The following is an 18,522-nucleotide window of genomic DNA, read 5'->3' as shown; positions in this document are numbered from 1 at the left end:
TAATAGTAATTTATTATTTGTACCCTGCCCATCTGGCTGGGTTTCCCCAGCTTCCAACAAAGATTAAAAATATGTTAAAGTCTTCTTATAGATATTGTGCAATCCATATGCTAGACTCAGTCTAATGCCCAGGTGATGAGATACCATGTTCACGTTGATGATGTTGGAAAGCATTGCACCCACTAGGTAAAGACCAATGCTAAAGCAGATTCCTAGTGAGAGACAACTTTACCGCCTGCTGTGCTTGTGAGTGACTTCTCCCCCTCAAGCCAGAAGTGTTTATGTATCTTCGGGGAGGGGTAGGAACCAGTCAGCTCAGAGAGATTAGAACTGATGGGTTGTACCTCTGCAAAGCATTTCCCAGCAGAGGAGCTACTAGGAGCTGAGTATTTGTCCTGTGGTGCTCTGGGCTAGAGATACATACATATGCCCTTTTTCTGTTGCTATAGTTACTCCTTGTATGTTTGGAGTACAGACAACTACACAGAACAGCCTAAAGAGCCCTCCCTTGCAAACTGCATTGGAACTAAAGGTCCTTTAAAAAAAGACAGGAAAATGTATTGGAAACAAAACACCAGGTAAGTCTGCTTTTTTTTCTCCTATAACTGCCTTGACTTCAAGGAGACACCTTCTCAATCTTTGCATGCACAGAGGCAAATTCTAAGCAAATTTTAGACACGCAAAAGCTTGCTATTTGGCTCCAGCGAGAGTAAATGGTAATTGATAGAGCTGTAGAAGGCTTTACTAATTAGACTACAAATGTATTTAAGAAGCAGCTGCCCTGGTGATATTATGAAACAGAATGCAGCTGTTAAACTAGGATTCCAGGGATGTGCAGGATAGCACCCTTCATTTGGCAACTGTGGTGGCTGAGCCATTCAGCTGCTTTACTCTAGTTTTGAAGTGTAAGATTCTCAGCTTGAAGTCTCATTGAATTTAGTTTTGACTTGCAGCACAGTACAAAAGCATGTCTACTCAGAAGTAAGTCCTGCTGAGTTCAATGGGGCTTACTCCCAGGTAAGCAGCAAGAGGATTGCAGCCTCACTCCTTAGTGGGTGCTAGCTATCTAAGACATTATTAGAGCAGAGCCATTGCAATCAATGCATTTAAGTGTTTTTAGTTGGTCTACTCTTGAGTATGACTTATGCCGATTGTCACGCAGTGTGTTTAGTATTGCATTCTTTACCTTACGATTAAGGTGACATTCCTATGTACTAACTTACACCACGAGACATTTTATGGGATATCGTTTGAGTTTATTATGAACTACTTTGGTGTTTCTTGTTTGTAAATGAAAAAAGAACATGAAAACCTTTTTTACTAAATAAAGTACCTGGAAGTCATGTCCCATTGAATTAAGTAGGATTTACTTCTGAGTAGACATGCCTTGGCATGTACCTTTCTCTCAAGCCCTTTTCTATATCAACTATTTTTTCTCATTTTGCATTTCTAGGTTTATTTTAGCAGTGACTCTGGCCTTGCAAAGCATTCATTTTGGAAAAGGTGAGAAGCTCCTTCTTCTTCTATTTTTTTTTTGTCTCAACACTGTTAAAAGTGTACACTATTAAAAAAACCACAAACCTATATCATCTTATTTTTTTATCACCTTGTCTTCTATAAGGGTCCAGGCAAGAGCAAATACAAAATGCTGAAGAAATTGCTGATTCCACAGTCCCAAAGGATAACGTCAAAGACCAACTCACAACATTAAATATCTTCAATGAGATGAACCAGAGTTATGAAAGCAGGAAACAGCTCAATAAGCCAATAGTGCCTTTCATTGGTCTTACTGAAAGTAGGTAACAATGTCATTTGCCATCTTTATGCTGCCAAAACAATCATTATATACTGCAGAGATGGCCTGTGGCCCTTGCGATGTCATTGGATTCCAACTGGTCCCAGTGATCTGTATTTGCAGAAATAGCAGAGACAAAAAGTCTGGTATAGAGTTTTGAAATGTATATAGTCTTGAGCAAAGGAGGCCCAAGCTCAAATCCTTGCTCTGCCACCAAAAACTTCCTGGGAATGCAATCCCAGATATGTTTACCTGGAGGTAAAACCCATTGTGTTCAATGGGGCTTCTTTCTGCCTAAGTGTTTTCAGGATTGCAGCCTAATTTTTAAGCTATCCTAGCTCACAGGGTTGTTGTGAGACTAAACTGAGGGAGATCTCTAAAGCTCCTTGTAGGAAGGGTGGGATAAAAATGTAATAAATGCACATGTGTCCATTGGGAATCTGCTGTCAATTAACCCCAACCCTTGTGCCATATCTCATCTAATACTCAAATGTTCATGGGTGCCAATTCTGTGGATATATTTTATGGTGGTTCAAGCAGTTTTTATGCTGTTGTATATCTGAACAGGGGGACGCGGGTGGCGCTGTGGGTTAAACCACAGAGCCTAGGGCTTGCCGATCAGAAGGTCGGTGGTTCAAATCCCCGCAACAGGGTGAGCTCCCGTTGCTCGGTCCCTGCTCCTGCCAACCTAGCAGTTCGAAAGCACGTCAAAATGCAAGTAGATAAATAGGTACCGCTCTGGTGGGAAACGGCGTTCCGTGCGCTGCTCTGGTTCACCAGAAGCGGCTTAGTCATGCTGGCAACATGACCACTTGGCCAATAAAGCAAGATGAGCGCCGCAACCCCGGAGTCGGTCACGACTGGACCTTTACCTATATCTGAACAGGAAATAACAACAACAACAACAACAACTTTATTATTTATTCCCCAGCCACTCTGGGCGGCTTCCAATAAAATATTAAAAATACAATAAAACATCAAACATTAAAAACTTCCCTAAACAGGGCTGCCTTCAGATGTCTTGTAAAAGTTGTGTAGTTCTTTATCTCCTTGACATCTGATGGGAGGGTGTTCCACGGGGGAGGCCACAACCGAGAAGGCCCTCTGCCTGGTTCCCTGTAACTTTGCTTCTTGCAGTGAGGGGACCACCAGAAGGCCCTTGGTGCTGGACCGCAATGTTCTTACAGGGAAGTGCTGCAGTTCCCATGTAATATGTTTATGGCTTAGGTCAATCATTGAGCTATATTGAGCTATATCAGAAATACTCTTTCTAGCCAGGGATAATAGAGGAGCATGAGACGTTATTCTGCTATTCATGTCACATAAAAACAAGGCCATGTGCTTGTTAATTTTATTTCAGTTCATTGTGTTCAGCTAAACCATGGGTAGGCAAACTAAGGCCTGGGGGCCAGATCTGGCCCAATCGCCTTCTAAATCCAGCCCGCGGACGGTCCAGAAATTGGTGTGTTTTTACATGAGTAGAATGTGTCCCTTTATTTAAAATGCATCTCTGGATTATTTGTGGGGCCTGCCTGGTGTTTTTACATTACTAGAATGTGTGCTTTTATTCAAAATGCATCTCTGGGTTGTTTGTGGGGCGTAGGAATTCATTCATTTCCCCCACAAAAATATAGTCCGCCCCCCCCCCCCCAAGGTCTGAGGGACAGTGAACCAGCCCCCTGCTGAAAAAGTTTGCTGACCCCTGAGCTAAACTATAACCCATCAGTAATCTGCAAATCCAGGGCCAGTCGTTGTTTCACAAACATTTGTTAGAGGGTCATAAGAAAAATCTGACTTTCATTCTTTTTGGCAAATGTCTGTCATGCTACTTTCAAAGAAAACCCATTTATTTAAGTGATGAGTGAGGTCTGCTTCTGGGAAAGTGGACTTATATGAAGTCCACAAGCTTCTTCAGCAGAGACATGCCAGGGAGTTGCTGCCTGGCCACTGAGTAATCCCTGGTAGTGTGCTTTTAATCCTTATCTAAACAAACTGGGCTTAACTGAGCAAACACTCTTAACAGGCAGCTAATTTTATTGTCCCCTCAAGGCCAATAAAAATCAGACCTTTGGCAGCCCGGGAGACTTGGTGGAACAAGTGAGAATGTAGGTTCAAAGAGGGTCTGCTTCTTAGTAAACCGTGGAATTATTCACTTCCAGGTAAAACGTTGAAGAGGGATTGCTGTCAAAATGGAGGAACGTGCATCCTGGGCAGCTTCTGTGCTTGCCCCCAACACTTCACTGGCAGATACTGTGAATATGATCAAAGAAAGAGGTAAGGAAACTGACTGGGAGACAAGGAGAGCTGTGGTTTGTTTATAATTAAGGTCAATTGCTGGGGGAAAGAACAGTGAATTCAATGGAAAAGCTTTTAATGCAGCAGACACAGAGGAGGGGAGGCAATTTTTGCCTATGTACTATGGGACACAGGTGGCGCAGTGGGTTAAACCACAGAGCCTAGGACTTGCCAATCAGAAGGTCGGCGGTTCGAATCCCTGCGACGGGGTGAGCTCCTGTCGCTTGGTCCCTGCTCCTGCCAACCTAGCAGTTCTAAAGCACGTCAAAGTGCATATAGATAAATAGGTACCGCTCCAGCAGGAAGGTAACCGATGCCCTGCTCTGGTTCGCCAAGACAGCTTAGTCATGCTGGCCACATGACCCGGAAGCTGTATGCCGGCTCCCTCGGCCAATAAAGCGAGATGAGTGCCGCAACCCCAGAGTCGGTCACGACTAGATCTAATGGTCAGGGGTCCCTTTACCTTACCTTTATACTGCTCACTGGAGGTTGGTGCTCTTTGGCATGATTAGGATGGAAGACAGAGCAGGGCTTCTAAACTATAATTGCTTATTATTTTGTGTTATGTTTTCTGTGGACTGCTGGCCTGGGTTTAAGTTTTTCCTATGCTGCTGTTTTAATGATGATGATGTTGATGATGATAACATGTCGATATTAATTAATTCCGAACCTTCTGATCTGTCCTTGGCAGCAACTGTGGCGTGTTCAAACACGGACAGTGGATACGAAAGAGTTGCCATCTTTGTCGGTGTGCTTTTGGTGAACTGCACTGTCTATCTCCGCGAAACTGTGGTAAGATGAAACTTCAATCTATTGTTTTGCTAATTTGCTATATAACAAAAGTTATTTCAATGTATCTTCCTTTTTCCAAGCTATTTGAAACACTTCCAAATAAAATGTCACAACATACCATAACACTGGGGAACTTTCCCCTATTCCTAGTTTTCAATTTTCCTATCCCTCTAGCTGAATATTTGATGGAAGCAGAAAATAAGGCTCAAAAGGTTTCTTGCCAACAAAATATAGGCATGTAGAGCAATTTAAGGAATGGGTCGTGTTGGAGTGTTGTTGTTGTTTAGTCATTTAGTCGTGTCCCCAGAGCACGCCAGGCACTCCTGTCTTCCACTGCCTCCCGCAGTTTGGTCAAACTCATGCTGGTAGCTTCGAGAACACTGTCCAACCATCTCGTCCTCTGCCGTCCCCTTCTCCTTGTGCCCTCCATCTTTCCCAACATCAGGGTCTTTTCCAGGGAGTCTTCTCTTCTCATGAGGTGGCCAAAGTACTGGAGCCTCAGCTTCAGGATCTGTTCTTCCAGTGAGCACTCAGGGCTGATTTCCTTAAGAATGGATAGGTTTGATCTTCTTGCAGTCCATGGGACTCTCAAGAGTCTCCTCCAGCACCATAATTCAAAAGCATCAATTCTTCTTTATGGTCCAGCTCTCACTTCCATACATGACTACTGGGAAAACCATGGCTTTAACCTTGTTGGAGTAGTTCAGTTTAAATTTTAGCATAATGATCCCTTCTGGCCTCAGAAACCTATGAAAGCCAGTCAGTTATGTGTATCTGTTATTTAAATGTCTTATCTTAACAAAGTTCATTGAGCAATTAGGCTACATCAGGAACTAACTCCACACTTGCTTGACTGCTAGTTATATGTAAAATATATGCTAAAAGTGTGATCCTTAATACATCCCCCACTAAATAATGATTTTTCCCAGTTCAATTAAGCGCATTGGAAGGAGCAGGAGTTCAATAGAATATGTTATTTCAGGGAAGAACTTCCCTAGTTGAATTTCTGTCTGCCCTGAGGCTGTTAAAAGTACAGAAGGACTGTCTCCAGCATTAACTAGCTTGGGAAACTCCATTCTTAATGCCTTTATTTTGAAAGGTAGCCCCACTAATCAGAGTGTTCAGTATTTTTTCCTCCCTATAAATGGTTTAGGAAAGAGTATGGCTTTAAACTTAGAAGTTCCAGTGTAATATATGTGATCCTTATAGGTTTGGGGTATTAATCTGTTTATTTCCTTTACTTGTGTGAAAAGGGTTAAAAATAAAAGGCATTCTATTAACTTCCTTGTGGTTTATATTTACATTTGATTATGCTGTGATTAATGCCTGCAAGAGCTGATAAGTTGGCTCACAAAGAGGTCCGCATTTGCACCTCTCAACTGAGAATGGGATCTGTGATTGGCTTCCAACAGATGTTAGCTTTAGCTTAAGTACTTGCAAAGAAGCAGAGGAAATTGCACAATCTGTTGAAATTCTTTGCAGAGAGGTCCCCCTGTTAACAAACTAACCATTTCTATTTTGTTTCTCAGCTGTAAGCGAGGAAGAGGAATGGATCCATTTACTTTCAAATGGCCAAAGATTAAAGAAAACAATGGGCTGCTTCTTCCTAGGCTGGTTCTTTGCACTCTGTGGACTGCTCTACCTGTTGTGAAAACTCTTTTAAGACTGGTATTCATAACCACGATTTGCCTTATGATGATGCTTGCCCTTCAAAAGAAGGAAGACTAAACGCTAAAACAAAGGACAGTGCTATATATAAAATTTATAGTGCCAGTTGTTGTTTTAAACTCCCAGTTCAACTTTCACAGTAAACTCAACAAACCTCACTTCTGCAATGTCCACAGAAAATTGCTCAAGAAGTAAAGAGGGGCTGAAACTTAACATGTTTGTTTCCAGGGATCAGGAACCTGCAGCTTTCCAGATGCTGTTGGAGCCCAACCATATCTGGGAAGGCCATAGGTTTCCCGTTCTGATGTCGGTCAGATTGCTAAATCTAAAAAGGACATGCTGCTTTGACTCAGAAGGATTGGGACTGGTTGTTGCACTAGGTCCTAAAATTGGTCTCAGAAGTCCTGTTCTGAGCATCTCAGAAGAACCAGTGAAATGCTGGAATAGCTAGTCATAAAGTTATCCTTTGTGAAGTTCAAGCCCTACGGTGGCTAACAACTGCTTCATAGATTAGCCCCAGTATTAAACTAGTGTTTGTTAATGAAAAAGCACTATAATGCATTAATGTCGATTTTTGTTAACTTCTGTTTAAATCTGATTTAAGCAGTTCTTTATTCTGAAGTGTTGACTCTTCCAGTGGAAGAAAAATGTATTTTCTATCGCTTAGGTGCTGGAAACAGTAAATGTTGTGTATATTCTGGAAGTTTCTTTTCCTTGAAAGAATAAAACAAAACTTATGGAACATTAATGAACCAATTATTTTCAGTACTCATCTCGTTTGCATGTGTACAATCATATGTCAGTTCTGTCCCATTTCCCCATTAAATGAAACTTGGAACTTTGCATGAAAACTTGCATTCTAATTGCATTTTGAGACATCGTTTTGAGCTGCGAATTGGGTCAGAACATTTGGGAAGTGCAAAAGCCAGCGGGTAGCTGAAATCTACAGGCTAGTGAGGTCAGTTCCTATCAGCATCCACAGACTCTTCAAGCATCCTGAGTTAGGGCAAATTTGCATCGCCGCTTTTGAAGGCTTGCTTCAATCCGTTCCAAACTGCCATTCCTTTTCCACACAGATCACACAAGCAGACAGTATGTCAGTCCAATGCACCAGCTAACTATAAACTTAAAATTCCATGCTAAGCATATTTATTTGTAATAAATAAAAAAATAAATATGCTTCGTGTGGGATGCATGAGAAAATCCACATCATCTGTTCCTTGCAGGCAATTTCCAATAAATGAGCAGTTTTGTCGTGTTTTAATGTTGCCCATTTTATATGCCACACTTCAACAAACTTTCTGGGTGGCTTATATTATTGGAACTACAGAAGCCTGAACATCCATTTGATTTTCCCTTTCAATTTAAACATCAGCCAGTGTGGACACAAGCACAGACTTTTGGTGGCAGAGGGCTTAATTTGCTGAAATTTGCTATCCTTGAGTAGCCTATAGAACACATTTTTATCATGCTGTGAAATTGTTTTGTCTTGGTTTTTTTTACAAACAGCCCTTCCCATAATCTGGAGAAAATGCTCATATATGATTTTTGGGCTACGTACAGTGAAACTCTTGAATTATATTAGATACTCTCACTTGGACTTTACTTGGAATTTGTTTTTAAACTCCTGGTAGATGTATTTCTAAAAGCCAGACTTGAGCCTGTAAATGTGCACAGTGCGTTTTGCATCTGTCAAGGAATTTCTTGTTTTGAGATTTACCTCAAGATAGCTGTCATTTTCCCTCTGACCACAGCCAGGCACATTGATATAATCTTTCCTTCCCTCTAGAAATTAGCCATGTTACACTACTGTTGCCCTTTGTTGAGGGAAAAGCTATTGGTTTGGCCTGCAACCATTGTTTATAGGGAAGCAGACATCTTGGCACCCGTGTCACTACTAGGCGCCTGGTTAGGCATGAATGCATGACGATGCAGCAATAGAGGGAATAAATGAAATATTTAGAGTACGTTGATTTAGTTCTCTTCTTCCCCACCCCACGATCAGTTTATAACACAATTAACGTGCTTTTGTTGATTTATTTATTGCTTGCAGTCTGTGCACAGCTTCCCTCAAGGCTGCATTTCTGCTGTGAGGATAAATCCTTTTATGAGCACTCAAAACAATATATTTTGTCCCCGGGGGAGGGAGGAAGAGAATGCAAGAGATGCTCACTGTAACAGCCTCATGGGGAAAGAATAGGCTCACTTGTTTAGAAGAAGAAGAAGAAAAAGCATTGTTACCTCATAAAGAGATGCTGTGCCTCAAGAGTATCCCTAATGTGGAAATTGGTCCTACCATTTTCAATGGGGCTTACTCCCAGGAAAGTATTGCAGCCTAATTTAAGACTATCTGAACTGGTGACCTGCCCACCCACCCACCACCTGCTGAAGGGGTCCGCCAGGTTGATACCCTAAGGATCCTTGCCCAGGAACTCTCTCTTTTTTTTAAAGTAATATTTATTAAAGTTTTAAGGGTTACAAAAAGAAAAAAGAGAAAACACCAAATTAAGCAAAAACAAGAAAACGCATTACAAAAAGGAAAAAGAAAAAACACAGAAAAATAGAAACAATTAAAAAACACAACGAACATTCCCATAACTTATCTTTCATTTGCTTTTTTCCTTGACCTCCTCACACCTCCCTTTTTTGTATTCTAGTTCGGTTAGCTATTTCGGCAAATCCTTTCCATCTTTCCCAGTTTTTGTCCTATAATTTATCTTGATATAATCTAACTTTACTTTCCCTCCTTTCACCAATTAACAGTCTATTTTTACTTAATCCTTTATAACATTTCTGCTAAAACCACATCACTTCATTCCAACATCCTTCTAACATTCCTTAATTTCGAGTGGAACTCTTGTCCACAAACACGCATGTGCACCCTAACAAAATCCTGGACAGTAGAAAAACTGGAAATTGCCCTGTACCCTTCCTGGCATGTTAGGTAAATGCTAAGTACTACAACTTACTCTACAAGGGGATCACTACCCAGTTGAAAAGTGCACAGTTCCTGAATGGAAACTCACAAGATCAGCCACTGTATGCCTTTGGATTGGGACAAAGGTACCTATACTTGTAGCATATGGTTTAATTTGTAGACTCAGTCCATGCCAGAAGCTTGTGTTTATATCAAATGGATTGGAGACTACTTTCTTTGCCAATTATTTTTCTTGATTTTCCATAATTTTTAACAAATCATCTCCAGATTGATACAAATTAATGCAAATTTAATACAAATTTAAAAGCTGATTTCCCACCCACCAGATGTTCCTTCTTTTTTACTCCCTCCATTGCTGCTCCCACTACGATAACTTTTCCAACTATTGTTTCAAAATCCATACATCCCTTCTCCCTGCCCATTGCCTGTACAAGTAGCAAGTAAAAAGGTAAAGGATCCCTGGATGGTTAAGTCTAGTTCAAGGCGACTATGGGGTTGCGGCGCTCGTCTCACTTTCAGGCCAAGGGAGCCGGCATTTGTCCACAGAGAGCTTTCCAGGTCAGGTGGCCAGCAGGACTAAAGCGCTTCTGGTGCAACAGAACACTGTGAAGGAAACCAGAGCACATGGAAATGCTGTTTACCTTCCCACCACAGTGGTACCTATTTATCTACTTGCACTGGTGTGCTTTCAAACTGTTAGGTTGGCAGGAGCTGGGGCAGAGCTCCCATTGTGGTCAGTATGTGTGTTGGACAACAGTTGCTGTTCTAGCAACAGGCATACCTTCTCCATATTGATTGAAACCTCCATAGAACCTGCCTCTCTTTATTTCACTTAAACAAATTGCAGCAGGTTTGCCCAGTTTACCACACTTCCATGTCTTTCACCCCTTGCACTTCCACTCAGGTGTATTTGCCAGCGCTGTCCACTTGTCTGCACTCCTGCCCTTTTATAGAGTCTCTGTTTTGAATTTTTCTTTGGGGAACTTTTGCCAGGGTCCAGAAGCTTGCATTTTCGTCTCAGCATTTATTTTTAAATCGCATGAATGAACATTCAAATATACTTGCACCCCATTTCTTTTCAGCTGGTATCCGTTTCATTTCTCTACATTCCCATTGGTATTTATGTGTGAAGTAATGAGGAAGCATGATAAATCTTGTTGCTTCTTCTAATATGGGACGTGGGTGGCTAGCACTGTGGTCTAAACCACTGAGCCTCTTGGGCTTGCTGATTGGAAGGTTGGCAGTTCGAACCCCCGCAATGGGGTGAGTTCCCGCTGCTCTGTCCCTGCTCCTGCCAACCTAGCAGTTTGAAAGCATGCCAGTGCAAGTAGATAAATAGGTACCACTGTGGCGGAAAGGTAAATGGCGTTTCCATGTGCTCTGGCACTTGTCTGTGCACCAGTAGCGGTTTAGTCCTGCTGGCCACATGACCCAGAAAACTGTTTGTGGACAAACGCCTCTTCCCTCAGCCTGAAAGCAAAATGAGCGCCGCAACTCCATAGTCACCTTTGACTGGACTTAACCATCCAGGGGTCCTTTACCTTTGTTTTACCATCTTCTAATGTGCCCCAGAAAGGAGAGGAGGGTAATTAACTTTAATTTTCAAGGGAAAGGCTGTGATTCAGTGGGTGGGCTCTGCATGCAAAAAGTGTCAGATTCAATCCTCAGCACCCCCAGGTTCAGATTGGGAAATATTCCTGCCTGAAACCTTGGAGAGCCACTGCGACTCAGTGTACACAATACAGAGCAAGATGTATCAATGGTCTCACTGAGTATTTGTCAGTTCCCTGGGTTTATGACTAAGGCTGTGTACACACTAAACCTTTAATGCACATTCAAAATACATCCTTTCCCTCAAAGTATTCTGGACACTATAATGATAATAATATGCCTCCCATTTCACTGGGTTGCCCCAGCCACCCTGGGCAGCTCCCAGCAAATGCAAACAATCAAACACAGCAAAACACCAAACATTACAAACTTCCCTATACAAGGGCTGCCTTCAGATGACTTCTAAAAGTCGGATAGTTGTTTATTTCAGGAGGGTGTTCACAGAGCAGACACCACTTCTGAGAAGACCCTCTGCCTGGTTCCCTGTAACCTCACTTCCAGCAATGAAGGAACCCTTCACAGAATTACATTTCCTAGCAAACTACAGTGCCTAGAATTCTGGTGTGTGCGCGCATGCACCTTAAATGTGCACACTGTGTGCACAGCCAAAGAAAGAATATACGGACGTACAGACAAATGGTGGATAAGAACAGAAAAGCCTCTGAGAATCTAAAAAAGCAACTCTTTTGGGTACAAGAGGCACCTTCCTCCAGCCGTGCTCCCGCTATGTTCCTCAGCGAGATGGATCTCAGCTTCACAAGGAGCAGGTATTTGTGCTGCACAGAGGTCACACCAAGGTGAGTAAAACCACACCCACCCTTTAAAAAAATGCATGTGTCTCTGCATCATCCCAAGGGAAAGCATCAAGAGTCAAAGGAATTCAGGCAGACTCTTTGGCTAGGTCAGAATGTCTCCACTCTTATCTGTCTCCAGCTGCTCAGGAGTCAGATAAAAGAGAATGTCCCAGTGCCATGTGGACCAAGCCAGCTCCTTCTAACAAAACAGTGAGGAGTGTTTAGAGCAAACATGAAAGTTTGCTCTTCAGCTCCCTCCCAGCCTCTTTTATAGCCAATCAGTGAAATGAGATGTGTCACAGGAAGCTCAGTAGCTGGAGCTACAAATTTATTAAGCGTGGTCTCTCTTGCTAGGTAGGCAGGCTTAGGAGGACAGGAGGCCAAAAGAGAAATATTTTATGAAGCACTTCACAGCTCCCTGAACTATTAGGCCTTTCACTCCTCGTGATTTACTGCAGAGCTAAAACAAATGGTGCATCACGTGACTTCTGCTCTGGTACAATCCTGCAACTACCCTCCCAACCATTTGTAAGTCATTCATACATGATGAACACAGCATATGGGGATGCTGTTTTATTGTATGCACTTTATCTGATTCACTAAACAATTCTGATAATCCTGGATGTAATAGATCTTGATTTCAGGAAGGCTTTTGACAAAGTTCTCCTAGATATTCTTGCAGGGAATATATATTTTCCTTGCTGCAACATAAACAGCATTATTCAGAATAGAGATTTGCACAACCCACTAAGGAATATAATAGCACAATAAAACTCAATATAGTAACCGTTAATTGCACACTTATTCAAAATCCAATTAAAACTATTTAATTAATGCAACAAAATTGATGAAGTTGTTCCTGTGATACCAGCTTTTCAAAGTCTGATAGTCATTTACACTCCCAGTGCCCGGCTGCCTTCACCTTGCCTCTTAGCTCTCCCCTAGGTAATCCCAGTGACCCACAGGGGGCAGTATCGCCTGCTTTGGGATCCACTGGTCTACACTGATTCACAGCAGCTCTCCAGGGTTTCACACCAAGGAGTTTTTCCCAGCCCTTCCAGCTCTTGGATTGAACCTGAGACATTCTACATGCAAAGCAGATACTCTACCACTGAACTTTGGGCTCTTGCTGGACTTGAGATTCACGTTTAAAAATAGTAATAAGTAGCTCATTTTCAGTTGTATTGAAGGATAATATCTTCAGTTAGAAACTAGTTGTTTGCTAACATGTTTTTCAAGGGAAGGTGGAAGAAGACAACTGCCCCTAACAGTGTTCCCACCCACAATTTCTACCCACCACCCCAAACACCCTACTGGTATCAGTATGGTGGACCGCAGTGGGAGCAAGATCTATTAGAACCAGCCAGCACCTAGATGCACCATAAATCTGCATACCAACTGAATTTATGCCTCTGTAAGGTCAAAGCCATGACGCGGGTGGCGCTGTGGGTTAAACCACAAAGCCTAGGGCTTGCCGATCAGAAGGTCGGCGGTTCAAATCCCTGCGATGGGGTGAGCTCCCGTTGTTCGGTCCCTGCTCCTGCCAACCTAGCAGTTCGAAAGCATGCCAGTGCAAGTAGATAAATAGGTACCGCTCCAGCAGGAAGGTAAACGGCATTTCTGTGTGCTGCTCTGGTTCGCCAGAAGCGGCTTAGTCATGCTGGCCACATGACCTGGAAGCTGTACGCCGGCTCCCTCAGCCAGTAAAGCGAGATGAGCGCCACAACCCCAGAGTCGTCTGCGACTGGACTTAACAGTCAGGGGTCCCTTTAGCTTTAAGGTCATAGCCACAGTGCAAGATTTAAACATCTCAGAACATGCTTGCCATTTTTAGCTTCAAAAGGTTGTACATGAGTAAAGAGAAATTCTTAGGGGAAAAGGCAGCCTGGAAGTTGCTCAATTATGCTGTGAAGGTACATTCTTTCTCAGATTACAAGGTAGAAGATAAGCCCTGGACTGCTGAAAATGGACTACAAAATGCAACTTTGTTTTAGCAAATGTTTTAAAATATTTTTCACTGCTCTTATTTATAATGTTTTGTTTAATGTTGAAGTTTTCTGTTGTTGTTGTTGTTAATTGAATTTATAAACTGCCCTATACCCAAAGGTCTCAAGGCTGTTCACAAAGAAGATTTCTACAGCTTTAATAACTAGGGTTTTTGTTGCATTATTACAGTATTTTGCTTTCCCGCATATAAGCCAACTTGCTAGGTGTGTATCGTGAAAGGTGGGGTAAAGATCTATTAAATAAATAAAATCTCCTTAGTTCAGGAGCATCTTTGTCCATAGACTGTTCTTGTAATTATATAGCTGCAGTTCAGTTTATGCAATCTGTTCATCTTTCTGACAGATCTCCTCTACTGCGATTTCCTTTGTTTAGAATGCTACAGGAACCATTTTAGAGACACCGATGCACATTTCAAAGTCTATGACATAAAATTTAGAAAGTGAGACAGTCGGCTAGGAACACAAGAATTTAATTCATTTTCAAGGTTGTCTGCAACTTTCACACCTCACACCCGCAGTTGCGAAAAATATTTATTGAAACCCAACTCTGCTTTGCACTTGTAATGGGTCCCTTGACATCTTGATACAGTTTAGACAGCTAATGAAAACACACAGCAAAAAAGTGTCGCGCAGTGACCTTTTTAAAATAATTTGATTTGGTTCAGACCCGGATATGAAAAGCAAGGAAGGGAAGGAAGCCATCAGAAACTGGAGCTAGAGAATAGGATAGCTGAAACATAAAGATCTGAAAGATTTGAGGGTTTGGTGTTTTTTTAATGTAAGAAAGCATGTTCTCCTTCATGGAGAGCACGTGTTGCGGTGGGGGCCGCCAGGACACTCCAAAGTTGGAGGGCGGGCTAATTGATCGTTGACCACTGATGCGATTGGGGCTTCCCTTGTTGTTGGGAAGAAGTTAATGTTGCCATTTATTGATTGACAGCCAGAAATAGTAAAACTCCTTGCACGAGGCTAGGGCTTCCTCTTTTCGCCCATGCATTGGATTGCCCATCCCTCCCTCCCTAGAATTAGGGTTGTTCGCTTTGACCTTGCTATGCCTGTCATGGGGTCGTCTGCTTTGGAGCGGGGGCCTGGTAGGAATTTTGTCCATCTGGCTGATTGGCTGGAGCCATTTGGTTTTTGCCTACTGCGTAGCAAATGGTCACAACTTGTAAGGTTGCTGTTAGGCATTGGTTTATGGTTTGGTTGGTTGAGGGGCATGGATTGGCTGTGCCTGCCCCTCTAATGCTGCTGCTGCAAGGGATTTCGTTAAAGGAATTGGGGGCTAACTATTTCTTGTCCACTCTGACAGGGGGGCTCGGGCCATAGCAATGAGCTCCGGGTTGCATTTGGGGGGGCTGAGGGCAGGTTCCCTGCTCCGCGTAACCCCCAAGTGTATTCCCCCATTCTGACTTTCGCATCGTGCGGAATGTCAGTCTGTCCCCCCTGGTGGGGTCAGATAGTCGCAACCAATGCCTAAGCAACCACTCACAAAGTTGTATTTTAATAAAGTTGTGGCCAAAATTATGCCAAAAATCTTAAACAAAAATTTCTGTGTGATGTGTGAGTTATTGGGGTGGACCTGGGGACCTCGACACGCAAAAGAGCTACCCTGTAAATCATATTATATGCATTTCTTTCTGGGCTGGGTAGACTGCCAGGGACCACACAGCTGTGTCAAGTGAGGCCAGAAGCTAAAGGATGAAGGAATGAATGTAAATTTTACCTTTGTACAGCAGACCCTTCTCTATCCTCCCTCTAGCCAAGCAAGGAGGCAGTTAAAGGAGACATTTTAGCTGGCCAAAAGTTTGGAAGAAGGAATGTGACTGGGGAAGAGGGGGTTGGTCTTGAGGGCCAGATAGGTGGGATTGGAGGGCCACAATTGGCCTCCAAACCCTGAGGTTCCCCACCTCTGGCTTACTTACTTTTAAATAATTGAAAACTGTCTGTCCAGGTAATACCATTTCAAGGCAGCTTACAACATCTAAAATCCAGCAATACAGCAAAATATAAGCCTGAGATATGATTTCTGAGCATCTCTTCAGATACCCAAAAGAGAAGTAAAATCCAAAAGGAATGAAATTGGCTCGCTCTCACCTTTTTAAAATTTGAATTTCCTGACTGATTTCTGGGAACTTAACAATCAGAAGCCCTCAAAGAAATAACATGCAAATAGCTTTTTTTAAAAAGTCATTGAAAACAAAGGTTACCTTGTGGAATACATTTTTACTTTATGAACTTTGTTACAGAATTAGCACAAAATACTTTTGAATAGCTTGGTGGAAGAAGAGATAATTCCGATAATACGATCAGGGTCCAACCTGCATAAAATCCATTATGCAGCAGATGTAATTTGAGATCTTCACAAATTCCTACTCATGGATGCTAATTAGGAAAACGTATCAGTGTATGATGAAACAATATTCTTGAGATACACTGATGCCTGTGGTACTTTATCCCATCTTTCATAATGTTGTGAGCAACCCCGGATGTTCAGTCTGAGATGAAATAAAAGCACATATCTAAAAAAATGTCGACTCTGATTTTATATAATACTCTTAACCACTCTTGACTTGGGGGTGTTCTGCTACTGCTGGCTACTGAGGAGAGTTTTTGATTCCACAGTCACAAAACATTAATAATTTGTTAAGATATGTATATGACTTTTTGCTGCGAGGAGGCTGTGCAATTCTAGGAACGCTTTATTTCATCTTCACAAGAAGTCTGTGGGGTAGGTTGGGTTAGGGATTGTTAATACAGCTATACATTATTACAGCATATGTTTTTATAGTAGATTCTGTTTACCTTAGTGTCAAAAAAGTCTATTACGTTTTTTTGAACAGAGCAGATTCTCTGGCTTCCTCGAGCTAAATGTAGATTATAAAATGTTATCAAAGTGACATCCATGTAAAATAAGAGGCGCTTTGGAATACTTTCCAACTGTATTTACTAGGGACAGTACTTAGTAACTGTATCTGGCAAATCACTACCTCCCCGGGTGTTGTAGACTGTAGACTGGGGTAGAATTTCTTATTTTAACTGTGCACAGAGCCATGTAGATTGGTGCAATGATATAAATGATAACAGCAGCAGCAGCAGCAACTCCCTTTGGGAAAGATTTTGGCAACACTTCTTTTAAAAAGTGTTAGCCTTCACGCTTGTGCATTTACAAACACCAGCTTTGCTCGGATGCCAATCGCCATAACCATTTCTCGTATTCCAGATAGCTTTATACAGAAACTAAATGCAGAAACTCCATAATAAATGTGAACAGTAAGTACTATGCTGAGATTAAACACTATTTCTTTTTTAAAAAAGAGGAAGCTGTCACAGTTAGCGGACTAACACAGATTAGATTGCTACAAAGTCAAGAGAAATAGCCTTATAAGGATAGGAGAACCCTTAGCAATATGTAATTGTAGAGGGGGAGATTTGTTTATTTTATTTAGCCAAATTTGTATGCTGCTTAATTATAAAAAGCTTTAAGCGTTTTACATAAAATGTAAAATATGCATTAAAAGGATCAATAAAAGTCAACTGTTAGAAACAAGTTGGGCTGAGTCTCCCGTCCCCTTTTTTATTTATGAAGTAAAATGACATATTAAAACACATGCCAGATTTACATCTGGGTGGGCTGGGTGGGCTGAAACAAAAAAGTTTTTGCAGGTGCCAAAAGTAGTACAGGGAGTTTCAGAGGGTAGGTGCTGCCATGTTGAACAACCTGATTCCTTACAAAGAATTGTTGAAACAGTGATCACTGTTAAAATAGAATATTAAAAGTACACATGCTTATTTTCCTCTGTGAGATGTTTGGAACATAGCAAGCTGCCTTATGCCAGATCCGACTGACAGCAGGGGTTTCCAAGAGACCTCTTTGATATCATCTGATTCCTTTTAGCCTCTGCTTGCGTAAAGGTAAAGGGACCCCTGACCATTAGGTCCAGTCGTGACCGACTCTGGGGTTGCGGTGCTCATCTCGCTTTGTTGGCCGAGGGAGCCAGCGTACAGCTTCCGGGTCATATGGTCAGCATGACTAAGCCGCTTCTGGCGAACCAGAGCAGCGCAAGGAAACGGCGTTTACCTTCCCGCCGGAGCGGTGCCTATTTATCTACTTGCACTTTGACGTGCTTTCGAACTGCTAGGTTGGCAGAAGCAGGGACCGAGGAACGGGAGCTCACCCCGTCGTGGGGATTCGAACCGCCGACCTTCTGATTGGCAATTCCTAGGCTCTGTGGTTTAACCCACAGCGCCCATCTGTAGTGTACCACAATTTACTGCTTGCCACAGAGAAAGCTCTCTCCTGGGCCATGATTCCCTGCACTTCTGAGGGCGGCAAAAGTACCAAGAATAGCAGAAGACAAAAGGCTGAGGTGACTTTTTTTTCTGTAAGGAAGTGACAAAGAAAATTTAAAAACAGACATGACAACATACTATGTGTATAACAGGATAATACCGCAGATGGGAGTCAAAATGTGATCTGCCTACTATGTCTGCACTTTGGTCTACAAATACTGTAAACACCTGTTTAGTGCTATTAACATCTACCTCTGCGGAACCCATAAAATGTTTGGCTATGAAGAATTAACCTTTGCCAATGCTAATGTTTTCCTTTTATTTGCAGGTATC

The 18,522-nt window shown here is 42.2% G+C and overlaps 1 protein-coding gene and 1 long non-coding RNA gene across 4 annotated transcripts in view; both read left to right on the top strand.

Annotated features, from left to right (window-relative positions):
* Positions 1-7,179, top strand: part of LOC309380607 (cryptic protein-like) — a 53,461-nt gene extending 46,282 nt beyond the window's left edge. For all 3 annotated transcript variants that reach the window (XM_081930768.1, XM_081930770.1, XM_081930769.1), the window contains 6 exons: positions 450-578; positions 1,454-1,503; positions 1,622-1,795; positions 3,955-4,069; positions 4,782-4,882; positions 6,412-7,179. In XM_081930768.1, coding sequence (XP_081786894.1) covers positions 450-578; positions 1,454-1,503; positions 1,622-1,795; positions 3,955-4,069; positions 4,782-4,882; positions 6,412-6,533 — 691 coding nt within the window. In that variant the 3' untranslated portion in view covers positions 6,534-7,179. The remainder of the gene's footprint in view (positions 1-449; positions 579-1,453; positions 1,504-1,621; positions 1,796-3,954; positions 4,070-4,781; positions 4,883-6,411) is intronic.
* Positions 1-18,522, top strand: part of LOC309380781 — a 217,610-nt gene that overhangs the window by 88,415 nt on the left and 110,673 nt on the right. The window lies entirely within an intron of this gene.

Source organism: Podarcis melisellensis (assembly GCF_964234715.1).
Source record: "Podarcis melisellensis genome assembly, chromosome: 11".
NCBI lineage: Eukaryota > Metazoa > Chordata > Lepidosauria > Squamata > Lacertidae > Podarcis > Podarcis melisellensis.
The sequence above is the reverse complement of the archived record's forward strand: the minus strand, read 5'-3'. Positions and strand labels throughout refer to the sequence as shown.